Source organism: Sparus aurata, chromosome 7 (genome assembly GCF_900880675.1).
Source record: "Sparus aurata chromosome 7, fSpaAur1.1, whole genome shotgun sequence".
Lineage (NCBI taxonomy): Eukaryota > Metazoa > Chordata > Actinopteri > Spariformes > Sparidae > Sparus > Sparus aurata.
Genome location: NC_044193.1, coordinates 16,258,203 through 16,284,466, shown reverse-complemented (window position 1 = coordinate 16,284,466; position 26,264 = coordinate 16,258,203). Strand labels below are relative to the sequence as shown.

General features: G+C 42.1%; 1 protein-coding gene across 12 annotated transcripts in view; it reads right to left on the bottom strand.

The window, feature by feature from the left end:
* The window catches only part of LOC115584565 (neuron navigator 1-like), a 93,627-nt gene that overhangs the window by 9,634 nt on the left and 57,729 nt on the right, over positions 1-26,264 (bottom strand). For 6 of the 12 annotated variants that reach the window (XM_030422063.1, XM_030422068.1, XM_030422069.1 and 3 more), the window contains 10 exons: positions 14,616-14,754; positions 10,695-10,998; positions 6,435-7,269; positions 5,827-6,336; positions 4,838-4,879; positions 3,859-4,007; positions 3,424-3,603; positions 3,237-3,316; positions 2,959-2,982; positions 2,676-2,753 (listed from right to left, as the gene is read on the bottom strand). In XM_030422063.1, coding sequence (XP_030277923.1) covers positions 2,676-2,753; positions 2,959-2,982; positions 3,237-3,316; positions 3,424-3,603; positions 3,859-4,007; positions 4,838-4,879; positions 5,827-6,336; positions 6,435-7,269; positions 10,695-10,998; positions 14,616-14,754 — 2,341 coding nt within the window. The remainder of the gene's footprint in view (positions 1-2,675; positions 2,754-2,958; positions 2,983-3,236; positions 3,317-3,423; positions 3,604-3,858; positions 4,008-4,837; positions 4,880-5,826; positions 6,337-6,434; positions 7,270-10,694; positions 10,999-14,615; positions 14,755-26,264) is intronic. The other 6 variants (XM_030422065.1, XM_030422071.1, XM_030422072.1 and 3 more) reach the window with 3 other exon arrangements.

Here is a 26,264-nt window from a genome sequence, read left to right as displayed (position 1 = left end):
AACTACTTTCAACTCCACTCTGATTCTTGATTGAATTAATTAATAGTTCCTGTTTGTACAGCTTCTGGCTATGGCAAATTGTATAAATCTGGTGTTTTTTGTTTTTTATGAAAACAGATGTTTGGGGTGCGGATGGTTAAATACAATAGTCTCTACTCTAGTTATATCACTGCTCTTGGGCAGACTGCTTAGTTGTGCATAAAGTATTAAGAGACTAATGAAAGCAGAAATTAACCCTCGCACAGGAGCAATAGATTTCCCTTTCTGCCTCACATTCGAGGTGCTAAAAAGCTGAATAATACACAAAGGCTGAACAGGATGTCTCCTGTGGAAAATTCACCTACTCCCTAATCTCTCCCTCACACACACACACCCACTTTAGCCGAGAGCAGGAAGGGAAAATTACTTTCCTCTTTCCTCCATAGAATGTATTAATACAGTAAAATAATGAAGTGGCCTGCTCATTAATCCAGCACATAATCATGTTGTGATCCCTGCATCTGTTTTGCCTATTCACAGCCTCGTATAAGGTCAAACCTGATGAAAAACTGTCTCATGGGGAAGATGAACACACACACACATACACATTTGATTGATGTGTGCTGCATGAAACCATGCATAATGCCTGTGCTGTACTGCTGCAGTAGGACCAGTGAAAATGCTGACACGGTGGTCATACAGAAACAACCTTGCAGAGAAGAGAGAAAAGGCAAGGTACCTGTGTATGTGTGTGTGTGGTTAAGTTAAGGGGCTTGGGGAGAGGTTCAGGAGGAGGTTAGCATTATTCAGGCCCCGCGTGGATAAGAAATATGCTGAGACTGCCCAGAAACGATCTATGACTGACACGCCACAGCTCGGATTTTAAATCTCTCTCTAAAGAGACAAAGGAGAGACGAGAGGGAGGATTGGATTGGCTGGCGATTCTCTATTGTTTTGTTCTAGTCAACCAATCCAATCACAGGACCCCGCAATTAGTATTTCGACTGTCACTCAGTACTATTGGTTTCTAGTGTCTCTCCATTGCCTCCAACTCATACATAATGCTGCAGCACAGCTCTTAATTGGTTCCATAAAATGTGATCATAATACTCCTATTTCAGCTTTTTTACACTGGCAGCCTGCCTTGACTGGCACTTCCTGACATCTCTGAGCTGCTCGCCCCTGATGGCCTAACGCACTGCCTGAGGTCCTCAGGAAAATCTCTCTTATCTGTGCTGCAGTCATGGCTAAAATCTAAAGGTGACTATGCATTTGCTGTCAGAGCCTCCAGAATCAGGAAAGCTCTGCCTAAGATAAGCTGTGCTGAAGTGGTGCACCATTTCATATCACTCCTCAAAACACGCTGCTCTTAACCCCTGATTTCAAAGCTTTTATCTTTGTTTTATTCAATTTTTATTTATTTTCAATTCACTGTTTTATTCATTCTGTTGTCTTTATATTTATATTTGCAACTGCCACTGTAATGCCTGTGTCTCTTTCATTGTTTTGGTATATTGCATGTATCGTATTTATACAATTTTTTAAAAAAGTTATCATTATTACAATGGGCAAAAACTCATAAACAGGTCATTAATTTTAGGTGTAACAGCTGGTAACAAGTTTTTCACAAACTTTGCTCAAAGACTAGCGAAAAGCTATTTTTTATAGGACTAATTTCAGTTGCAGATTTGTGTGTATTAATGGGCAGCAGGACTTAATGTGGGAAAATAACACAACATTAACATAATCTAAAGAAAGTTAAATGTACACTACAATTACTTAGTGTTTTTGAAGAAAGCAGTGAGAAATGGGAAACACAGTCGAATGCCGTTTCACATTGCAAATTTCTTGCCTGCTATCGCTTGTTTGACACTTGTGGTGTCTTCATAAGTATCAGTTACCTCTGCCTCAGGGCAGAGGTCACTGGGGTGGACGGTTTATCAGGATGAGTGACAGGTATTAGGCTGTAAAACTGGAGGGACGGACTGGTACAAATTCTTAACTTGCCTCAAGGGGAAAGGTTGAATATGCAATTATGGAATGGAAATGTCATTCACATAGATTAGAGTCTGGATGCACAAAGCACTTTTCTTCTTTTTATCAAATACTTCTTTTCTAGGTACTGATTGATTGATTGTTACAATTTTTATGATATGGTTAACAATCCCTGGACTTTTCATATTTTGTTTTGTTCATTGTTTGTTATTTACAAAGTGGAAATCTAAAGTCAGTTGCCGACAGCTGTATTTCCATATAACTATTAAGGAAATTGGAGCAAACTTTCAAAATGTCACAAAAAAGAAAAAAATAAAGCAAAATAGACATGTTTCAATCAACTCAAGTGGACCAATGAAACAAGGAGATTTGTCAGAAGTTAGCAGTACAGTCTACCTTACGCACTGCTGTAATAGTTAAAGTAGAAGAAGTAAAGGTCACCAATCTGAAACAAAACCAGTTAATTGCCTACTGCCAATAATCCCGGAAGAAGATGATGCCATGCTCCAAAATGTGCATAAAATACATTTATAAAAACACAGCTTATGAAAGCAAGTTAGAGGTGTTTTTCCTTATTTTCATTGCTGATGTAATTTGTATGATGTAAATGTGTCTTTAAGGAATTCTTTCAACAGTTGAAACTACTACCAAGGAAAACAACTGCCATGTTTATTAATGATCAGCAAGTTAACAGAACATACGTTAGCTGTCAGCTGCGTCGTCAGGTTAGACACCTTCTCCTGGGACGACTCCAGCTCCCTCCTCAGTTTACGGATTTGCTGTGAGGAAAAACAGGTTTGTTACACTTAAATAAAAGCAAGGTAACTGAAGCTGACAATGGCTGACATAATACAAGTGATTAGTTAAGTGGCTGTTGTTCATGGAATGAATGACAGACCTGTTCTCCCACAGACAACGGGGATAAGAGTGATGGATGAAAGGAAAGAAATTAGAGGAGGAGAGAGCAGGAAAGAAGACGCTTACCTCTCCCTGAATCCTTTCCTCAGCCTTTGGAAGCAGAGGGAATAAAAGTCAAGATGTTAGATAAGAGGAGAGGAGAGGAGACGAGAGGAGAGGAGACGAAAGGAGACAAGAGGAGAGGAGAGGAGAGGAGAGGAGAGGAGAGGAGAGGAGAGGAGAGGAGACTAATAAAGTATTTATAGAAAGGGTTGTCTCTAGTGTGCACTGTTTAATGTGTGCAACGCATCATTGTATGCACATAAACACACCCAACATCAAACAACATATTGAGCTGTAGCTACCTGATCATGCATGCCGCCCACACTCACCGAGGAGTAGCTTGACGAGGCATTGGATGCCAGGGAGAGCACCGACCCGTGAACTGAAAAGACAAAATTAACAGCAACAAAATACATCCATAAGAATCTCAATTAAAAAACAGAGGTGCACAACAACAACAACAGTTATTTTAAGATTAAGTTGGCTCACCCTCGTCGGGCTCCTTGTCCCTGAAGGATCCGGAGCGAACCATTCCCATGCTGCGGGGCCGTTCAGCCAGCGACAGTGTGCTGCCCAGCGGAGACACTCCATACAGCTCCAGAGAGGCATCGTGTGTTGGGATGCTGTTAGATCGAGTCATCCTCGGAGGTCCACCCACAGGGCTGGGTACTAGAAAAGAAAGGTGTCACCGATGTTATAGGTGAAATAACTTGTGTGTGTGTGTGTGTGTGTATATATATATATATATATATATATATATATATATATATATATATATATATATATATATATATATATATATATATATATATATATATATATATAAATATATAAATATATAAATATATATATATATATATATATATATATATATATATATATATATATTTGCAGAAAAGTGTCTGTGAATGCATGTATACCCACCCATGCTGGTCTTAGAGTTGCGGGGCAGAGAGGTGGGTGAGGCCAGCAGTGGAAGAGTGAGTGAGTCAGTCATACTCATTATAGTATGAGAGTGTCTCCTCTCTCCTTTCTCCTTCCCTTCCTCCTCAACCTGAGAGGCACCACTGAAACTATACAGAGGAGAGGACAAAGTCAGTGATGTCAGTGTTGGCTGTACATGGTAACAGTGTACAACAGTTACCCTTGCATAGAAAACTGGCTGTTGATTTGTATCATGGAGATATGTGAAACTGGAAAACTTGTTTATTTGTGTTGCCATTCTTGGCCCAAACTGTGACAATTAAAGATATCTAATAAAACACGGTGGTCTTATTTCTCATGATAGCGACATCTCTGCCTAGTTTTGGGTAAACACAAGCATTTTCCTTATTCTATGGCCCGAGAGGGAAATAAGGTTTCCAAACTAACTAGAGAAAGTTGTTATCAATAAGCTATGACAGCATCAAACATGCTTCTAAGATGCATACACTTTCAAACAATTCAATTGTACATAAGTTAACATGTGATGCGGGGGGTTTCTACCTGGTTGTTATAGTAAACAAATGATTTGGTCTATATCTGTTTATACGTGAGGAGATAAAGTTGCTGACCTTGAATCATCTTAAAGTTACATTATGATGTGTTATTTATTATTAATGGAATGTTTATACACTGTTTTTTAAATGCTAAATAAGGCATTTTAAAATGAGTTTTGTTTCCCAGTAACAATGTGTTTTTAATGAGTGGAAAGACCAACTAAATGTTGCCAGTAGAACACAATGAGATACAATTTTGAGGGGATTAAAAAAGGATTTTTGGAGCACTGACAGGAATGATGAGGATTAACCAAAACTGTCATTCACTAAGGATCTTATCAATGGGATCACTGTATGCTGTGGTCAAATTAGGCCTGGCAGTCTGCAGTATAAGAGCATGTGTGCATATGTGTGTGTCCACTTACCTTAAACCTTTCTTTGGCAGTGTGTTTCTGTCCCTCTGAGAACTGTAGAGATTGAACAATGTCATTATTTAACCGCTGGTGCAGGCAGTTATTAAACTCTCAAGAACAGGCAGCAGGCACAAAGAAGCACAGTGAGACTGGCAGACAGCTGGTGTCAGCCAGTAATTGTGACTTCAGTCACCGGGGCCGCTACAACACTGATAATAGGCATTAAGTAATAATAGACTGGAGACCCCTCACTGTGTGTATGCTTGTGGTTGCCTTTACTTGCTGTTTGAGTTCATAATGTTGCAGTACAAATGCTTTTAACCATTTTCAGTGCACCATGTTGAGTAATTCTGTCCATATTTAGCATCTCATACTGCATTTACAGTACATAAACATTAAATATTCAGTATATTTGATTCATACCTGTGCTTTTTAATGACGATGAGAGGGTGATGGAGGTAAAGCATGCTTTTGCCATTCACCAATATTTTTGATTTGTCACTCTGATTTCTGATTAACTCACAAACTCAACATCCAGACAGATTTAGTTCAGTCAGCTCCATCAGTAATATTCTTAGGTTTATTCTGATAGATGACCATTTTACGCTTTCATTTTTGTGGACTGTTATTCTATCATCTTTGCAGGTGTGAATAGGTGTTGTTTCTCTGTCAAAACTGGCTCCATACTATTTCCACTGTGCAAAATTTTATCAACAAACGTCAACCAGATTGCCACTACCTATCCACCATACCACTTAGTAATAAGAGGAAATTCCATTATTGGAGCACAGAGCAAAGTGAATAAAATATCAAAGATGTTCTCTGATCACTCCTGCCTTCCGTGAACATGAATACAGTTGTAGTAGTTCTTCAGTTGACCAGTAGGTGGAGCTACATAGCAGTACTATGAATCGTGAATGACAAAACGTCCTCTTTGCATGTATTATGTGTGCTCTGATTTGCAAGGGTAAAGATTAACTTTCATCAGCATTTAATCCTACCTGTCGATGTGAGACAATGAGACTTTACTTCCAGAGCTCCAGCTGGCAGGGGGGGCTCGGTCCTCTTGTCTATCTTTGTCTCGGGACTCAAGGGTGGTGTATCCTCTCACCAAACTCTCCCTCCCCCTCTCCTGGGGCTCTGGGGCCAGACTCATGTGGAGAGGCAGAGACTCCATGCTGCGATGCAGCCCAGACAGACGAGGGTAGAGCAAGGGAGAGGTACTTCCTCCACTCCCTTCCACCCCGAGTGAGGAGACCTGCCGGGGCCCCAACCCAGACCCCGAGCTTGAGAAGCAGGCTGAAGAGTTCACATTGAGTAATGGGGCAGGGCTTGGAGTCAGGCAGGGGCTGGTGGTGCTGCCTACTGAGCTGGCCAGGTCCTGGAGTTTAGAGTAGGGAGGAATCTTGGGTGGCAGGGAGTCATGAACTCCAACCTCTAGGCTGTTAGAGTTTAATTTATCAAGCTGGGCCATGGATGGAGGTTTTGCCAGGCTACGCATCCCCGACAACCTAAAGACAGAGATGGACAATGTTGAGGCAAATGCATATTCCTACTTGTATGTAAATGAGTGTGTATGTTTTGTTGCTCCATGTATGTTTTGTGGTACCTGTGTGTGTTGGGTGAGGGCAGATCCATGCCCTTGCTGCTGCTGGGAGGTCTCAGCCCCTGCAGCTTCCCTCCATTCTCTGACGGGGTCTGAGCAGGGCTGCCCTTCAGGGACCCACCTCCACACTCAGAGTCTGATACTACAGCTTTAGCTTTGGCCCTCTCTTTCTCTTTCTCTCTGTCTGTCTGATTGACAGGACTGGGACTCAGCATCCCACGACCCCCTGCCTTACTCAGCCCTGTTCCAGAACCATGCCCCGAGGCGGGCTCTTTGAGCCTCGAGCCATGGGGCGCTGTGGTGGAGGGTTTCATCAGCCCAGAGCCTGTGTCTATGGTGGTGCTCATTGGACGGGCCGAGCTTGGCCGGGTAAGAGTCAGGGTGCTTGTCTTTGCTGGGCGAGGCAGGGACCGGTACTGAAGAGACGTCCTGGCATTTGGAGATAGAAACCCACTCTGGTCGCTGTTTGAAACATCTAGACTTGTCTTCCGTCCTCCACCACTGCTACTACCAGCTCCTGGTTTGACAGGAATACCAGAAGTTTTGGGAATCTTCCCCACGGTTGCAGAGACACAGGGTATTGCACTGCCACCCGTACTTGTCACAGTAGGCGTACTGGCATTGTGTGAGCCATTACTTGTAGCTGTGGTGGGCTTCTTGAAGCCAAAGTTTCCACCAGTTGAGGGCCTGACCAGGCCGGACGGAGGTTTACGTTGCTCACCAGTGCCAGTGCCATTTCTGTGGTCTTTACCAGCATCAGAAGAGGAGCGCTGAAGGCCGGAGGTCTTCAGTGCTAACCGAGACTTATCCATTGGCTTCCCGTCTGACTTCACTGAACCTAGAGAGTTAGAGAAGAAAAAGAAATAAAAAAATCACTGATGAGTAGCTTGAATAGTCTCTGGTGGTGAGTGAGACTTACCAAGCCTTATTAGGACATGATATCTTATCTGAACACCTACATGGTCTGACAGTCTGCTGATAAAAACAAACTCCTGTCTGAGCAGACAGTGTGTAGACAAGCCTCAACCTCACACACACACTGTTATCACACTCTTACTCCTCTTTTCCATCCTGATGAACTCAAAGTTTTCTCCGGCTTTCCAGTAAATATACGTCTGCGTTTAACAGCTGCAGAGAGCTGAGATTAACAAATGCAGTGTGGCTGTGGAAAACTGGTGTTCACATTCACAAAGCGTGTCTGTGGCCACACAACTGCATGAAACACCCCATGTAACTGTAGTTCTCCACTCTTGAAACCTCTATGGGAAAAAAAGGGCGGAGTAAGAGATAACTTGTTGGAACAGAGTTTGAAGGAAAATTATGTGATTTTGTCCCCCATGTGTAGATTTCCCAGTTGGCAAATTAATTGGACCTGTTTGGAAGTCATTATGAGAAAAAACAGTCTATTAGACATGTGCACTATGTGCACCACCCACACAAGTGCGAGGCCACGCTACCCACGCTCTTAATTTGTATCTAATGGGAGTTGTTATGGGAGGTTTATATACAAGGCATTAACAGAGTCAAAGAACTGCTGTTGAATGAGACCCACCGGCGTGCTGCCTTGGGACATCTGGAGTCACTTAAGGGTATTTATAAACCCACAAAAGACACATACACACACATATAGGGCCAGATATCTATACCACACACACTCTCACAGTTCTCAGTGATTGGATCTTATAGGTATGTGACACTGACAACACATTACGCTTGGAGACCTTTCGTAAATGTGAAAATTGGGTTTACATGTCAAGTCATAAACTCAATCCATCGTATAACCGCAATGTTGTGAGTTCCAAGAACATTTTAAGCTGCAGAGACACACACTGTTGGCAGTAAGAAGCAAACACACACTGACAGAATCCAGGCAGACGTACATATTAATTTTGACCTAAATGAATGATTTATCGACACCGGCTGTGGAGACAGTGGAGCTCGCAGCTTGACACAGCGGCGGTATAGACGAGACTGTGAATCATTACATGTCTCGGCAGAAGAGGTCTGCATGTCTGAGGAGACGCAGGCATACAGAGATATCCTCTGCATGCTATTAAACTTCTAACACTGCCCTCTCTGGATGTTGAAGGAAATTGTCTTATGTATATTCTTATTCTTATTCTATTTAAGGGAGGGCAGTGGGAAGAGGACAGTATGAACACACTCTCATATTTCTGTCTATCACCCCCTGTGGTTGTTCCCCAGGGAGACAAGCTGCCCTCCCATCAACCATCACACTATCAACACATGTGAGCTGATATTTGTGGTTAATAAAATACAGTATCTGTGTTTATTAGTGTGTATGAAAGGCATGTAAACATTCGTTGCAGCCGGGTGGCTTAATGTAGCTGCAGGTGTCAAAAAGAGAGATAAATGACAAGTCAACAATTGCCCAGCATTTGGTCTCGTGACCTGTCTCAATCTCAGTACATACTACCTCTAGCGGGTTTGCAGTGCATTCACACCAAAGAAATCTGTGACAAAAATCTAAAAATGAACTCAATCTGTGACTAAATCAATTGGAAGCTTGAATGTACTGTTAACAAACACTATTGTGCAGTCATGCACAGCACAAAAAAATTAGAGGCGATGCTCACAGCTGGAAAAAATTTGAACAAATTGTGAACGTTTGTTCAAAGGCTTCATCAACATCTCTGAGAACTAACCAACTAAAGTATTAACTCTTTGGAAATACATTTTATTTTCTCCCTGTTTAGTTAAATTGTCAGACCTTTTTTTATAGCCCCAGTTCACAAATCATAACCACATACAACAAAAAACATAAAAATAAGCCAAACAAGTTTGAGGCAGTGTTGGGATTTAAGACGATGCAGCACTAACTGTACGCTGAACCACTTTCTGCTAGTCCAAAATAATAAAATTACTGATTACTGATTAATTTGCAGTTGGATGTGATTTGTAAAAAAAAAAAGCTCTGCCAAGTAAAAGAGCATTTTAATTTGAAACTAGTGCGAGTGAGAGTGCAGTTTGCGAAAAAATGTAGGAGTCAAGCCTATTTAATAGTCCATGTTTCATTATAAACATCCACGTGTTTGTGTATGCTGTCAATTTATAACTCTTATTAAGAAAATCAGAATAGGTATATCTCTACTTCAGTACATATTAGAGAATGGAATATGGAAGTACCCATCTATCACTGAACATGCAGCTCAATCGAAGATCTCACGCTCTCTGTGTCTCCTACAATGCCGCAAACAGACAGGAACACGCAATCGTGCAAAACCTCAGAGATTACTAACTTTTCTCGACAATGAGCAGCAAAGACATCTCTAACTATCTAAGAATGTGTGCCCCTCCACTGTTTAAACCCATGAGCTACTCCACACTGATGAGTCGGCTTTCACTTCATCATCTGATTAATTAGAGTCTCAATGTCGGTGGTGGAGTGAGTGGCCTTGATAGCAGCATCATACATTCTCATCAGTAACAATAATAGGCTGCCACACAGATCACAGGCTGGCCCAACACACTTGTTTGGTGTATCTGTCATTTCAGCAGCTGGCAGTGCAAACACAGGACAGTCCCACAGAACGAGGACTGTTTATACAGACACTGTCTATCTAGACTGGCACACAGCACATCAACTAATATCCTGTTGTTTTGGTAGTCTATATATGTGAGTGTGTGTGCGTGTGCTTACATAAACAGCACACAGATGGTGTGCTTAAAAGGCAGCTGCACAATCCCCACTATTGTGCTCTTTGTGTGTGAGTGAGTGTGTGCGTGTTAAGTGTGATGGTGGACACTCTGTAAGGCTGGCACAGTCTCAGACGTGGCTGCACTCACACACACTCTAACAAGCACACACTCTGTCTCTGGTCCAGTTGTTTTGGGTACAAGGCTTTTCTTTAAGTGCTATAAATTGTCTCTGTCGGGCACAAAAATAAAGCTTGGATAGGAAAGGCTGGCCCAATAGGAATTTATAAAAACACTGTTGGTCAGTGCGTGTCTGTGTCTGTGTGTGTGGTTGGTTGGCAGGAAGGGAGTGGGTGGTGGTGATGGGCGTTTGATACATGGCACCACTTTCTAAAGGCCCGGAGGGTGGGCTGCAGCTGTGGGTGAATGTGTGGGACAAAGACAGCGAGTGTGTCTGTGACTGTGTGTGGGTGTGAGACTGCCAGAGAGAAGGGAATATTAAAAGACAGCCACAGAAATGTGTCAGTCTACTCAGGTTATGTAACCGTTTCAAGCGCGGCTATATATATTACACCTCACTGTTTGTGTGTGTGTTTCTCCTCTCACCTGCCACCTTCAGCCCACTCTGAGAGGTGTGTGTGATTGGTGACGTGACTCCAACAGGTGGGTTTCTTCCTTTCTTCAACATATTTCCCTGACCCAGGGCCTGAGGTTTCCTCAGTTCGCCCTTTCCTCCTTCCAGCCCCTCCCCGTGCGTCCGCGTCTTTTTCCATTTGTTGGCTGATTCGGACTTGAGACTTCCTGTATCGTAGACGCCGCTGCCCTGGCTCTTGCGGCTGGGTTTGGTATCATCAGTGTCCCAGGACAGGCCGCTCTCTACCAGAGATCTCTTCTCGGCATCTGTGCGCATCTAGAAAGAGAAAGATGGACACATTCTTAGAGACGTAGCGGCTAACAATTATTTGTATGTATCTGGTAGGCTGTTTGCTTTACAGGAAAGGTTTTCCGACAAAGTATGTATTAAAGCAGAGCTAAAGGACAAGACTGAGCACAAGCATCATGGCAACAGAGTGCTGAAAAAGAATGGGAGGAAAAAGCTTTTTTGATCCCACATTAAAACAGCATATGGCTTTTACTGTGAAGTAACATGGAACTCCCAAACAAAATTGGCCATAAGTAGAATATTACTAGCTACGTTTTCAAATCAAATAACACATTACAATTACTGACATTTTCGACCAGTTTGTTACTCGTTATTTCTGTCAGATGTGAAAAAAGAAAACAACTACAGAAGACAGGAGACAAACACAGCCTTGTCACCTAACATTGCATCTAGCATCAAGTGCAGGTACAAACGCTGATGCACTTGGGTGGTTGGCAGTATTAATAAGTCCTATCATTTAAGGTATAAGAGGTACAGTGATAATTACAATTCGACACTTGCCTTTTCCCCACACTAAAATAGCACTGCTAACTAATTACTTTTATATGCAGTTACTGCTTAAGTATTTAAAATACTTTTGACGGAAGTAACTACTAACTGCAGCTAATTACTAATTATCAGCAACTTGCACAGTGCTGATGTCATTTGATCAAAACTGATGAAGACCCGAGGTTTACATGTATTTTTATATCCAGCACCTGTACCATGTTTTAGTGTTTAGTTTTGCCACAGGAAGACCTGAGTGTTATTCATGCTGGCCTTAATCTAAAGTGCTATGGATGAAATACTAACAGCTATAAAGCTCATGTGTCCAAAGATCGATCTCTGTGAACACTGAATAAACTCCATATGTTGATGAACACTACGTGATCTGGCTGTTAATATCAATAAACAACGCCTCTTTGTGTACCACTGGTAAGATTCAAAAAAATTAACAATTCACTCCAACTTGAGTTCAACTTTCAGAACTGTGACAAATGTATGTAATCCTCCCGACTCCTCCCCATAGTATAACTTTTTTATTACTGAAAAAATTAAGTTTCACTTTGGATGATTCATTTCCTGACATTAATTCAATCCATGTTAAATTGTTAGCTTGGGGACACTGGAATGAATGAGCCAGTGGAACAACTTATTGGATAATTTATGTAGAAAAGTTGGGAGTCCCTTGAAATCATTGGTCACAGTTTACTGAGGTGTGTGGACTCAGACCGAGCCAGACTCTGCCTCATCTTGATGCCTTCCGAGCAGAAAAACATGTCTGACCCCAGAAACACAAACACCCTCATTGATGTCTCATGTGATGTGTGCTCTTTTTGAACACTTCAAAAGAGACAGCAGGGAAAGAAAAGCAGACGAATGAAGACAGACAGCATGCACATAATCCAGTATAAGAAGGCAGTCAGATTCTAAACTAAGGCAAATGTGAGTCAAGGTCTTCTTCACGATACAGAATTATTGTGTGCGAGTGTGTGAGTGTTTATAGTCTAGGGGAGTCTACATGAGGATGGGTGTTTTTCACATCATTCTCCCCGCTGTAGGAGACAGACAGTTACACAATGTATCAGGAGGTGTGTGAAAGTGAAGATGTGTGTGTGTGTGTGTGTGTGTGTGCGTGTGCGCGCCTTGCCAGTTCAGGACATTGCACCCAGCGGTTCTCATGAGGACTCATATACTGAATTCCTTTTTTATTAAAACCAATAGACCCCATGGGCAGGTTCACATCACATGAGGAGGTGGTATGCGTGGGTGTGTGTATGTGTGGGTGTGTGTGAGTGTGTGTGTGTCCTATTTGACTGGACCTTGTTGATAAAACTTTGTCATTTCCTCACACACACACATTCCCTGATTATTGAAACGGGGGGTGGTGAGATACACATCTGTCCAGATAAACGTGGCAAAACAAGGATAACAACACAAACATACAGACAGATCATGCAAAAAGGTATTGGAAAAAGAAGGGCGAATCAACCTAATCCACCTCCACGTGGAAATGAGGAAATCCGGGGTTTTTTTTTTACCTCCTACATGCACCATTTTCTGGCTTTGATTCTCTCCCTCTTTCTCTCTAAACCATGTCTTCTTTGTGCCCCCCCCTTCATAACCTTTCTCTCCTCCACACTCATATCCTTGTTGAGTATATTACATAATATGTGGGAGTGATGAGGGATGGATGTAAAGTCAAGATTGCCTTTGATGAAATTTAAATCAACAGGAGCAAAAAGGAAAGGCAGAGGAGAAAACCAAGACAAAGACATTGCTGCAGGACACAAAGAGAAACCAAAAGAGAAAAAAACATCAGCTGAGGACAGCAAGAGAACAGGGAGCCATGTGTATTAGACAATGTGGGGTGCATGATGATGTGGTGGTTGGTTGCCATGGTAATGATGCCATGGGGGGGTAATGGTTGCTATGATTCTTACAGCTAGGCGTGGATAGAGGGAGGTGCCCTGTTTCTTGCGACTCACTGGCCTCGATGCAGGACTGCAGATGGCCCTGTGTGTGTGTGTGTGTGTGTGTGTGTATGTGTGTGTGTGTGTGTGTGTGTGTGTGTGTGTGTGTGTGTGTGTGTGTGTGTGTGCAGATGGCCATGTTCTAGACCTGTCCTTCACTATATGGGGAAAAAAAAAGACAAAGACCCGCAGTCTCAGCATCCCCTACGCTTTGGTTGCTATGGTTACACTGTCTCTTAAAATCCCACTACATCGGTCACATAAACCACATTTGCGGAGGTGTGACCTACATCAGACACTCTGGGAAATCATAGACACACAAACACACACGCACACACACACACACACACACAGTCTGGAAACCATACAGCTACAGATGGATCTTAAAGAACCTTAAGCAGAGCTGCAGACAGGATTTTAGAAGCACTGAGGTCGCGGGTCCCAAATCCTCCCATCCCTACAGCACATTTTTAAGACCATAAATCAGTGCACTTTAATGTACTTTGCAGAACAGACATATTCACTCAGGGCAGTTGCTTCTATCTTCAGTCATTCAGGCTTATTATGCAACTACACTGGGCCAAAACATCAGCTGAATCAGGTGGGTGAAATCCTATCTCAGAAAAAACTATGAATTCAATCAGAGGCTGAACTGGTAGAATTATTATCCCAAACCTCAACAGCAGCAACGACATGGCTTGCATATTAGATTTTGGAATAATGTACTTGTTTTTTTGTGGATTAATGTAGATTAATGACGGTGATTATGTGGTGACACTAGTTGATCTGTTCTTCTCTAAAAACCTCCAAAAGATCTCAGAAAAGCTCTCAAGCCCTCACAAAAGCAGCCTTGTGTCACATTGCAGCTGACCAGCAAGCAGCATGTATTGCAGCAAACATTGATCGCTGCAGATGTGATAAATATTATGACTGTGCTTAGAATATTAAATCAGGCTTTGTCTCTTGTGCCAGTGTCCTGCTGGCTGTTGTGCAAATGACACGTCATTCAGCACCTCATTACTACCTCGCTGGAATTACAGCTTGATCAATACTACTGTTACCAACTCACACTGCTAATCCATCTATAGTGTTGTGTGTGTGTCTGTGTGACCGCTGGTGCGTGCTTCTTACCACTATGGCTGAGTTTCTGCGGGAGCCGATGGGAGTGGTTGGAAGAGAGTTGAGAGTGGGACTCGTGTTGAACTCTTCAGAGCTGAGGTTGTCTGAGCCGTCACTCAAACCGCTGCTGATGGAGCTGCTCTCGTCCCAACTAAAGGAAACAATGACAAACAAGATGTGTCAGTCTTAACAGGCAGCTAAAGTAATGAATATGCACTTCAAATAGTAGGCTAAAGGTTCTGAAGAAACAGTCAAAACAGATAGCTTAAAGTAACAGATAAAGAGTTGCACTTTCTAGCTTAATGTAATGGATAAATGGTCAAAAAAGGATAGCCACAGTAATGAATGTGCAACAGAAATAGTAAACCAGAGCCTCGGGTAATAGAGCAGTTCATTAACAGTTCAAATAGATAGCTAAAAGTAACAGATAAAGGGTAGCATTAGCTAAGTTGAAGTACGAGATAAATGTTTGGTATACAGTCTGGAATAACACATTTTCTGTCATCTATGAGCGAAAGTATGTTTCATCAGCCTTCAAACAGTTAATCTGTGCAGAAGTTGTGGCGTTTCTGTTCTACAGTAATTAGGTTAAATCCAGCCAGATGGTAGAGGTTTGTTCTTATTTGCAGCGAACAAATGTTGCAAAACCTCATAAGCCCCAACTCAAATAGGCGTCCACCTGTCTGAAAGTGTCCTTGATCAAAACACAGAATCCTTTTTAAATCCAAGGGCACACAGAGGCCAATTCTGTTCCCCTGTAAAGCTCGATCAAGTATCACATACCACTGCATGCTCTTATACCTGAGAATACCTGACAAAAACAACACAATCTGTGACAGTTAACTGGATACGTCCTCAGAGTCTTCTGCACTGCGTGATCTATCAAAGCTCCACCAGCTCAGTTCTATCAGTGGTTGGTTTACTTGGCTTCATGTCATCGAGTTTGTCTTATGATTAAATATTCATAGACACAGGCCTCATTTAATGCCGCCTGCTCCATATATCTAACTTTCACTTGCAAACACTTGGCAAACTAAAATTCAGAGCGCTCTCGACATCATCTCAACCCACACACACAAAAATAGCACTAAGGAACATATACACGGATGCATGCGCCCACGGGTGCATACAGGAGGGGAGTCTGTGCCAGGACTCTGAAGTCTGTCTGCTTGGCATGTTCTCCCTATTGCCCAAGAGAAACTGCTCTGAAAATCGTGACATAAACAGGTTGGGGCGTTTTTTAATTTTTTTATTACAGTGGTTACATCTAAAACAATAACATCAATACACGTCCTACTTATCAGAACAAAATTACACTCGTGGAAAATGTTTACACGGTTGATTCTTGGATTTTCAGTGCATTCCAGGCAATAGCATGATAGTTCTTATGTAACCTCTTCAACTCGACCTATCTTGTCTCATTCTGCCACAATTACACTTTCTGATATTTGACAGCCAGAAACTCAAACACGCTATTATGTTCACTAGATTTGACTGTTGTCAGGTTTATGCAGAAAACCTGTTTGACATTTGCAGATAAAAAACACTGCTGCTGTAGTCTTAACCCAAACAAGGAGAAATCACATTACTCTGTGTTTTGTGTCTTCTGTGTCTGGAGTTTTCCAGCAAAGAAAATGTAAATTGTGCTCTTAAAGAAATAACAAGCGATTCAGTTTGGATTTCTTGTCTTTGATAAATACATTTTGGTTGATGTTTGACCATTTCTTGTCTTATGAATACAATATTTACAGTAATATGACCAGTCAAGGTGTATAAACGTCAAGAAATAATTGGAACAAATCTGTCATGTGACTCAACACAATGACTTGAATGAGGAAGCAAAAGGCACATCTGTGAAGTGTGTTTGGGTATGTGGGTGTACATCCACATGTGCTTGTGTACATTAAGTAGGTCGTGTTTAGGAAGTTAGGGGGTTGGGTTTTTCTCTTATTAGGGTCAATAGGTTTGACTGATATCGTACTATACTGTAAAACAAGATGAGAGGGTGGGGTCGGCCTAATGAGGTCATGTATACTGTGTCACAGGGGAGGATGGAGGGCGAGAAAGCGGTGTGGGCCTTCCGGTTGGGTGCCTGTATGGGTCACACTGCACCCTGGGGGACTTGACGGCAGGGATTGGGGGAGAGGGGCAAAGAGAAAGCCCTCCCTGTCTAGCCTGTGGGTACGTAGACACAAAAAAAAGAGCAGACGAGATTTTACGTCTGAAGTGGCTGTCATGCTGCCTTGACTATATGCCAGATTGGGATTAAGAGCAAATGGAAGATTGGACCAGACAAGTCGAGGCGCCCAACACTTTTGTCTCCATGGTAAAAGCTTAAAACAACTGCTTCATAAATTAGAAAGCGGGATTCAACACTTCTGTTGGTTTACAAAAAGGACTCACTTTTCAGGAAGCATTCAAAAACATTTCCTTTGATTAATTTTTTCATATGCACATTTCCTGTCAAAGTACTGTTTTTCAAGTTCAAAATGCACCCAGAGCTCATGAAGATGTTTTAAAGATGACTGGATGAACTCAATCTTAGCAATGAAAACATGTGGGAGTATCTTATCAAGTGGCAGATGATTTTATTACACGTTTTATGACAAAACTCAGTTTTAAGACTCAATTAGAGATTTAACAACTTTCAAAGGGGGGGGGGGGGGGTCCATTAAGGTTATTGTGTATTCCTGTTTTGTACCAGATTTCCATTTACTCCCTAGAACAAAAATGCAGAGAGGAACTTATAAACTATGAACTCATCCAGAGTGGATCTATTTGTATACGATACTTGCATGTGTCATTCATTCATCATGTGAGTGGGAGATAAACTTCCTCTGGGGAGAAACAGCTGTGTTTTACCATCCGCGCCTCTCTGAAGCAACACCTTTCTCTTCATATCCTGTTATTCACTTCACAGCTGTCTGGGTGTCCACCAGAGCTTTTGTGAATGATAATGATCTCTCTGATGAATAATTCAGAACTGATAGGAAAACAGAACAAATACATTCTCTGCTGGGTTTGGTGTCACTCAGCTGACTGATCTGAAAACAGGAACCCACCGAGCAAAGAAGTGAGGTCAGTGGTCAAACATCACAGATAGCACTAGCTAAACTGGTGAGTAAAATAAAAAGCAGATTATTTGATTTGATTTATCGATAGCTGAGGTTCCATTTAATTGTCAAGCGAATTTATCACATTTGCCACATTTACATCAACTGGTTTAAAGATAATAAACTAGGCTGCGCTACTTGTTAGATGGTGGGATCCACCTGAACCGGCATATTCCATGGTAACAGGACACAAATCCTCTTTCTAAGAGCAGCTGGGACAGCGTAACATTTGTTAATGAAGATCTAGCAACTTTATCGAGTGAATGCAAATAACACTATTATTATTGCTCATCCCACTTAGCTAATGCTTCTAAAGCCTTGAAAGTGCTGTTGGTGCATCAGTAATTATGACACTTTCACCGGATATAACACCCAAAATTGTGTCCCCGGGGATGTACGAAAGTAACTTTTCGATAGGCTACGTTATGCATAACACACTGAAAAGCGAAAGAAGAGGTCCTGGACCGGAAAACAAATCAGTTGTTTGCCAGCAATCAATAAACCTCAAAGAAGAAGAAACAAAACCAGTCGCCTTATCCATGGAAACTAATCTGGGTATGTGAATCTTATGGCAATATCCAGGAAGAGACAAAGATGATAGCTTCTTCCTCTTCTTCTGCTCTCGGAGTGGAACCATCTAACTTGTCATGTGGGTTAAATGTTTGCTACATCAGAACATATCTGGAAAAAGTGTTTTCATCTCCCATGAAGCACTCTCTTTTTCCAAAAAGGCAAAAACCACCTCAAGCCAACGTCATAACTTCTTTGTTCATGAGATTATCTCAAAAGTGGGTGGGGAACAAGAAAGATGACTTCTCTTTCATCAAGAACAAAATCTGTCTCGTATTTTTTGTTTCGTCTGAAAAATGAAATGGGCTTCATACAACAAAAATCCCAAATCTACCAAGCAGAGAAGTTTCATTTATGCCTGCTTTGATGAGACAAGAAGGCGCCTCAGGGACTAGAGAGAGAGTAATTGAGATCTTGAGACAATGTGGGCGCCAAGAGGAACATAAGGCATCAAAAGTCAGAGATACAGTGCATCTACGTGTGTGTATGTGTCTGTGCATCTCATTCTTGGCATTAAGTAAGATTCCCTTCAGCTCTGATCAGCTGAAATCATGTTAAATCATACTTCAATGATCCACGGTTCTCAGTTTTGAGAGGAGGAAATCTTTAGTTCCAAAGGATCTTATAAATTATCTGCAGAGAGCTTTAAGCTTCATGAAAGTGCTTTTTTGTGAGAGTCAGACTGTCTGTCCAAGTCAGTCCCAAAAAAAAAAATAAAGAAACTCTTATTTCCAAGCCTAAACCTGATATCCTCAATCAGCGTCTGCCCATGTACGGCTGCAGCAGATCCACTGTCGTGTCATCCAGCTCATCCTAGCCTCTATAGTCCTCCATCAACTCCTCTGGGTGAGATAAAAGGAAGTCTGAGCTTAAAAGGAGGGCGATGAAACATGGAGATACTCAAGAGAAGAGGGTGAAGTGGCGTGTGGGGCGAGAAGAAAGAACTGAAATGACTAGCATGAGAAAGACAAAGCTGTAGTGGCGAGAGGAGTGCAGTTGATGACGCATAAAAAAACCTCTCAACTCAACTCATCTCAGAACATGATGCACACTCTCTCTCAAGAGGATAGTATCTCAACTCTCCTTCTAAACTTCCACCAACATGCCCCCTCAACCTCAATCCGCTCCATCCTTCCTTTCTTTATCAGCAGCTTCTAAAGTCTCCTGTTATAATCTCTCCTCGCTCCGCCTCGTCTTTTTCATTCTTTAGCAGCAGCTGCAGAGACTGAGGGATAATATTAGCACCCAATTCATCTACATCACCCCTTACCAAAGTACCACTTAAGTCAAGCCACTTCCCTGTCGCATTTGCATTCAAACGTACAGCATATCTTCATCTAAAAAGCAGCCTGTTACAGTACTTCAACACATCCTAGAGAATCTGAATTGCTTGCAAAATGGAATGAATAACATTGCAGTTTAATAAAACAACATTATTGGTGGATGTAAGTAAAGCACAAAGTGAAAACCATCACCATAAACCACATCTGTATGTCGTACTTATGGATGTTAAATGTCATTGGTCCATTGTGACTGGAATACAGCCGGGGGAGAAGGATTGGGACATTGAATAATGGTGCCCTGTGGCTACAATCTAATGATCAAAATAAATATCAATGTTAATTCGATTGCGGGAGCGATAAATGTCAATTAATCTAACATGTGCTTGATTAAACTCATTCTTCACCTCCACCTGACCGATATTTCTTTCTGTGCACCATGTGCAAACTGCAGCTTCCAGCTGAGCTGAGAATATGCCACATGGACACACTGTATTCTGTCATCCGGAGCCAGCTGCACACAACTGGTTTCCTACTTTGTCGAGCCACAGTGACTCCAGCTCAAACGTAGAATTCGTCATCTCTCAGAAAGTTTCCATATTTCAGATGGTTTGAATATTTCATTTTAATTTTGCAGGCTGACAAAGGTCATGGTGGTCTTTTTAAACAGCATCCTCTTTTCACAGAGACATGATTTCTTTGTTCCTCGTGGTCTGCAGAGAGGACCGGCACACCCACACAAACACTAAGCCTCACTAACCATCGAGAGGATTGTTGAATAGCTGCTGCTGAGCCTAATAGTTGGCTTTTATTAACAGGCTTCTGTGCCCTTCCACTATTCAGACTATGGAGCTAATTGCTCTGATCTCTACTTGAATGGTCTTTTTTGCTGCTCATTATGAGAGCTCTGCACCATCTTCTCCTTCTGTCTCCTCCTCTTTCCCCCTCTCAGGGGGTGAGGGATAGTAGAAATAAATTGAGAGAAATAGATGAGAAAGAAGAAAAATCTTTTTACAGAGACAAAGCAGCTTTGCTTGTGGTTTGTGGGAGCAGTGCTTACTGGGAGTTGGAGTCTTGCCAGCCTCAGGGAGCAGACTTAACAGTATTGGTTGATAAGCTGTTCCATCTAAACAAACATTTGTTAAAACTGCATGGAGGCCATTCGGAGGAATTTGGTGCTGAAGCTCTCCTATATGGGGCAAACAGAATTAGGCCAACTCATTTTTGACCATCAGAGGATGATAATGACTGTGAAAGGAGGCAGACTTACTGTCCTACACGAAAAGGATACAAACAGTTAGGTAATTACCTGATGAAAAGTCAACGCACATTATCGAGAATGTAAGTGCACTTATTCATAGCCTGCCACTAATCATAGTTATATAAGCTGAATGTAATTATCAATCTTTTTTTCTAATTATACATCACTTTGCAACAAGACCAGAATATTCCACTGGACCAGCAAGGTGAAATCATTACAAATGATTATTAATGTTACCTTAAAGGTTTTTTGTGCTGACAACAGGTTAAAACATGCTGCAAAGAACCAGCAGAGGCAGCGAGGAAGAATGCTGCAAGTTGGTAAACATTAGTGTGCAGTGCTAGCTCAAAACATGCTGTTTGGCACAGATTATCTGGTAATGTGAGGGGTTTTACGATTCCAATTTTAAACCTCCTGAACTGCTCAAAGATTCATCAGGGCTGCTTTGCAATTTAAAATCTGGATGATTACACTGGTGCCTACCAAGCCGGACCGCAACAAAAGCTGAGGGCGCTGCCAGGCAACAGTAAACTTTCTATCCCTTGAGGCTAACGGTAGCTAGCATTCTACTGTTAACAGAAACTTCAAATGTCACCTCTAGTTGTTGCTGAAAAAAAAAAAAAGGAAACCTGACATATCACTCTTCCAGACTCATTTAACCTAGTGCCTTTTTTTTTCAATGCAATGTGTTACTAAAGCAAGTTGTTGCACCATAGCAATCTCATTTACATTTGGAGCAGATAAGATGAAAATATAGAAAGTTTCAGCTAATAGAGGAGACAGAGTTTTTAGAAAGAACGTAATTATCAGAATTGTAAAAACAGCTCTAGATCTTGTTAATGTGATTTGAATATAGGGGTTGAACTCTTTATACCCTCATGGGGTTAAAGGCGTTTTATTCAGGGTGATATCTGGCCACAGTCCCTCCTGCTGGTGTAAAAGCATGGAAAGTGTTTCTGCAGTCCTACAGTGGACAGGAACTTTCCATTCCTAACTAATAAAATCCACAGTGTCACATGGCAGAACCCAAAATGGCTAAATCAGACGGGTTCCTGGTTGTAGTGATGCCTTTTCAGGCAAATGGAAAGTAGGGCACTGCCAGACTGGCACTGGGCAGTCGGCTCAGAAACCGGAGGGGGCACGCATGAGAGGGCTGCTCAAGCCATTAGAAATAAATATGTGAGACTATGACTGGTGCTAGAGCAGACAATCAGGTAAGATGCATTGTCTGTGCTTGTGTGCTCGTCTGTACAATTCTGTATTTGAAGACAGATCTCAGATCAGCTTGAAGAGGAAGAAATCAGCAGGTGACTTGGCCTCCAAGCCACGGGTGAGGGACACAGAGAGGACACATCTGCCAGTGCACAAAAGACAAGCAACTGAAACAGACTCATCAGCCATCCCACCAGAAAAAAAGCCATAATCCACCTTAGAGCAGGTGTAAGGACACATAAACAATGTTTGACAGACAAAATAACAAGACAAAGGAGAACCAAGAGGTCAAACACAAAAAAAGAAACTGTCTAATTCAACATAATCTACAGTTTCAGTCTGGACACATAAAACAGGGTGTAAACCCAATAGTGATGACTGTTTTCTAACAAACCTAAACAACGACACTGATGGAAATCCAAATCCACAGAAACACTCACAAAACAAAATGACTCATTTGCAGGGAGGGGACGCACGGCTGGCCACAACCCATCCCCAGTGTTTCTTTTCTCCAGTGCAGTAATGGCTGCACTGACCATCTGAAAATGCTGTAGAATTGATTTAAGTCTCAGAAATGAGATATAAAATTCATTCTGAGCTGACTTCAGATATGTCTCAATGAGTATCTACCTGGTCAAATAAAAAAAGAGAGAGTGAATATGGTTCGTGTGCACAGATGGCTAACAATATGGGTCCCAGCAGCTTATCACCAGGAAACACACACACACACACACACACACACACACACAGAAAAAGATACTGTGTGTGAATCACATTGGTGGCTTATAAGCATACAGCAGAATATTTTCCAATCCAATGGAGAGTAGCAAGAGTGGCTGAGATGTTGTCTAGCTGAATGAGCATTTAAACATTCTGTAGGTAACATTGATTTTTTTAAGAAGCTTCTGTGTAGGATTATCCATCACTGCAGGACCATATAGGGCCATGAAAGAACTCCCTCAGCAGGCAAAATCCTTATTATATCTTGAAAGCCTCAAACTCTGACATGAGCAACAGTAAAGACATAACATTGCGTGAACGTCCAGCCACTGCAGACTGTAACACTGCAGCTATAGTGACCATGGTATACATTACTGATGATTATAAATGTCATTTTATCAGCCATCGGCGGCACTCTGGAGTTACAGTATGTTGTTATCAGAAGAACACACTGTACTGACCTTTCATCAACACTTGTTAATGGAGCCACGTTTTTGTCTGGGCGCTTAGGGCACGTGTCGAGTAATTAGCAACAAATCTGTCGTTTAAAATGGCTTTTAATTAGCTACCCAATACAGGTTCTCTGCTGGGTTGTATTGTTAAACACTTACAGTAAATCATTGACAACAACCAATTAAAAACTAGGTTGCGCAAGTGGCCTGCCTTTGGGTACACACTAAACAGAGAAATTAATTTCCTCTTCAGCGTTATTTATGATTTCCTCCATGTCCCCTTTACATGATGAAGAATGGAGGAACATGTGATATCTGCTCGGACACTCTTTTGTACACACACATAATCACACACACACACACACACACACACACACACACACACACACACACACACACACACACACACACACACACACACACACACACACACACAGCAGTATTCAGGCATTACAGAGGATTACAGAACAGGCTGGAGTTAATAAGCTCATAATTACTGCTAATTCCATCTGCCACCAGGATCAGAGCAGGCCAGGGGTGATGGCTAGAGTCGCAGTGCGTGTGTATATGTATGTGTATGAGTCCATGCAGGGAGATAGCAGGTCACATCCCTAAATGGCCATCACAGAGGAGAAACCCTGGTGTGCCCTTTTGACAGGCATATCCCTGACAGCAATGGCCCGGGGGTTTAGGACACAAACACACACACACACACACACACACACACACACACCAACGCATACACATCAGATGCACTAAATTGCTGTTGTCCCCTGGAGTGGGAGCTTGAATTAGCTGTCAGATGTGTGTGATGTTAGGGGCTGGTGGGAATAGCGACTTTGCTGAAGTTACTGCTCCATTGAGGGTTGCACTTAAACCAGGCAGGGCTGTGCATATCTGGCTCTCAGATGTGTGTGTGTGTGTGTGTGTGTGTAGAAGGATATTAAGGTACATCATTCTTCCAAGATCTCCTTGCAACGATGGGGACACATTCTACGAATGTTTGGGGCTTTCAGGGTGGAAAGTTGAAGTACTGAAAAGGCACTCAGGAATCCTGGTCAGCAAAAGGTTTTTTTTCTGAGTGTGGGGGAGGTAGAGATAGATGGACGGCGAGAGAACTGTACGGCTTGGAAGAAGAGGAGGAATTGCTTCAGCGAAATTCTCCTCAGACAGCAAATTTATCTCTGAATCTCTTGTCTCCTCCTGACCTCCCCAGGGTGGACAGGAGAGGTTTGCTCAGAGTTCAATGCTGAGAGTCGACGTGGCTCAGAACTAATTCATCCCCGTGAAATGAAGCAGGACCGCTGAAACAGTGGAGGGCCTCCAAGCTTCATATAAGGAACTTTGAGTGTTGAAATACTCTTGGAACCAAAAATTGTGACTGTTGATCATGTGGACGCCAACTGGGTCATCTTGATCTTCTCATACTGTGAAGCCCCAAAAAGGAAAAGCATTGGAGCTGAGAGAGGTGTGCACGGGACACATACTCTTCTTTGTATGTGCCTTCTTCTCACTAAGCTCAAATTGGGTTAAAGTTTAAAGGTTACTGACCCCCAGTCTAAATAAGGCTGATGCAGGGCTTTGAATGCAGTCACAATACAAACAATGCCTTTTGAATGCATTCAGCATAAATCAAAGCTTTGATTGTGAAACAAGAATGGGAGTAAAGTGTATAGCAATTTCTCCACAAAGTGATGTTATGCTCTTAATATAAGAGGCATGACAAATTGGGTCAAAGAGCATCAGATTTCAGAAGATATTAAAATGCCTCAGTGTGTTAGCTGGTGACCAGCAGGGCTCTTATGTGACCCAATAACCCTTGACCCCCAAAAGTACCCCAACTTTCTTCCAGACTGCCTTTTTTCTCTACATGTGAGCAGGAAGTAGAAGAGGGACAGCACTCCTGGGACAAGGTGGAACAGCCTTTAAATCACCTCCATAAGTAGTTCAGTCTGGGGTGCAGTGTGGACTGTGGAGCGCTTCCCAGCCCCAAATCAAGGGCTACGAACTTGGGAGGAGCTCACAGGGGGAACCCCAGAATGCAGAGGCCCAGGATAGGGGCTGGACGCTGGGGTAGAGTTACCTCTGGCCTCCCTCCAGACACATCAACGACAACAAAACAGAGTGAAATACGATACAGCCAACCTGTTGGGTTTTGTAAAGGGAAGATGTTGTACAGGCCAAGTTTAATGACTGATACTGAGCAAGAAATCCAACAGGCCAGTGACAGGACAGTATTCATTTACAGTAATGAGGATATTGTCAGTGTTTGCAGTGCTATCAAATGTATCACAAAAGGGAACCAACTGCCCCCTAACACTGTCATACACACACACACACACTCATGCACATATAGCAGATGGAGGAACTATGATGTCAGCATGATGTGAGCCGGTGTTCATGGGAAAAGGGGCAGTGGCTCAATATGGCGACCAAATGCCTCAGTCACAGCAACTGGCACAGAACATAAATAACATTTCAGAGGGCATCTTCTCTTGACACAAAGAAACTGTCATGTTACAAAACTGTATGGCTAATAACAGTGACGAGCAGATTCTATGCTCTGCGAAAACAAACCAAGCAATGTAGCAAACTAGACAGTGAAGCTTATTGGATGAATTCCTGGCTCTTCTTTGAGTCACTTCAACAACTTCTTAAAGCAACATCATATTTTGATGTTGGAAATGTAACTGGAGTTAAGGTGTCGTGATTTTAGAATATTCAAATTTCTATTAAATTAGAAAAAAATTTAATAGTTCATGTGACTGTGGTAAAAATATATTTTTGATATTTTTTTTTTTAAGGTGTAATTGTCATTTTATGTTATAAGACATTTGTATAAAATGTGTTTGTGAGGTGGCTTTGACATTTCACTTTTGACCACCAATTCATCCTTGAGTCCAAGTTGACATTTGAGCTAAATTTAAAGAAATTCCTTCAAGGCGATCCTGAAATATCACATTAAGAATGGTATGGACAATCCAAAAAACATAACGCCTGCAGCCACAGCTTTCACCAGCCTGGAGCTGTAAAAACTCATAAACTATATCAAG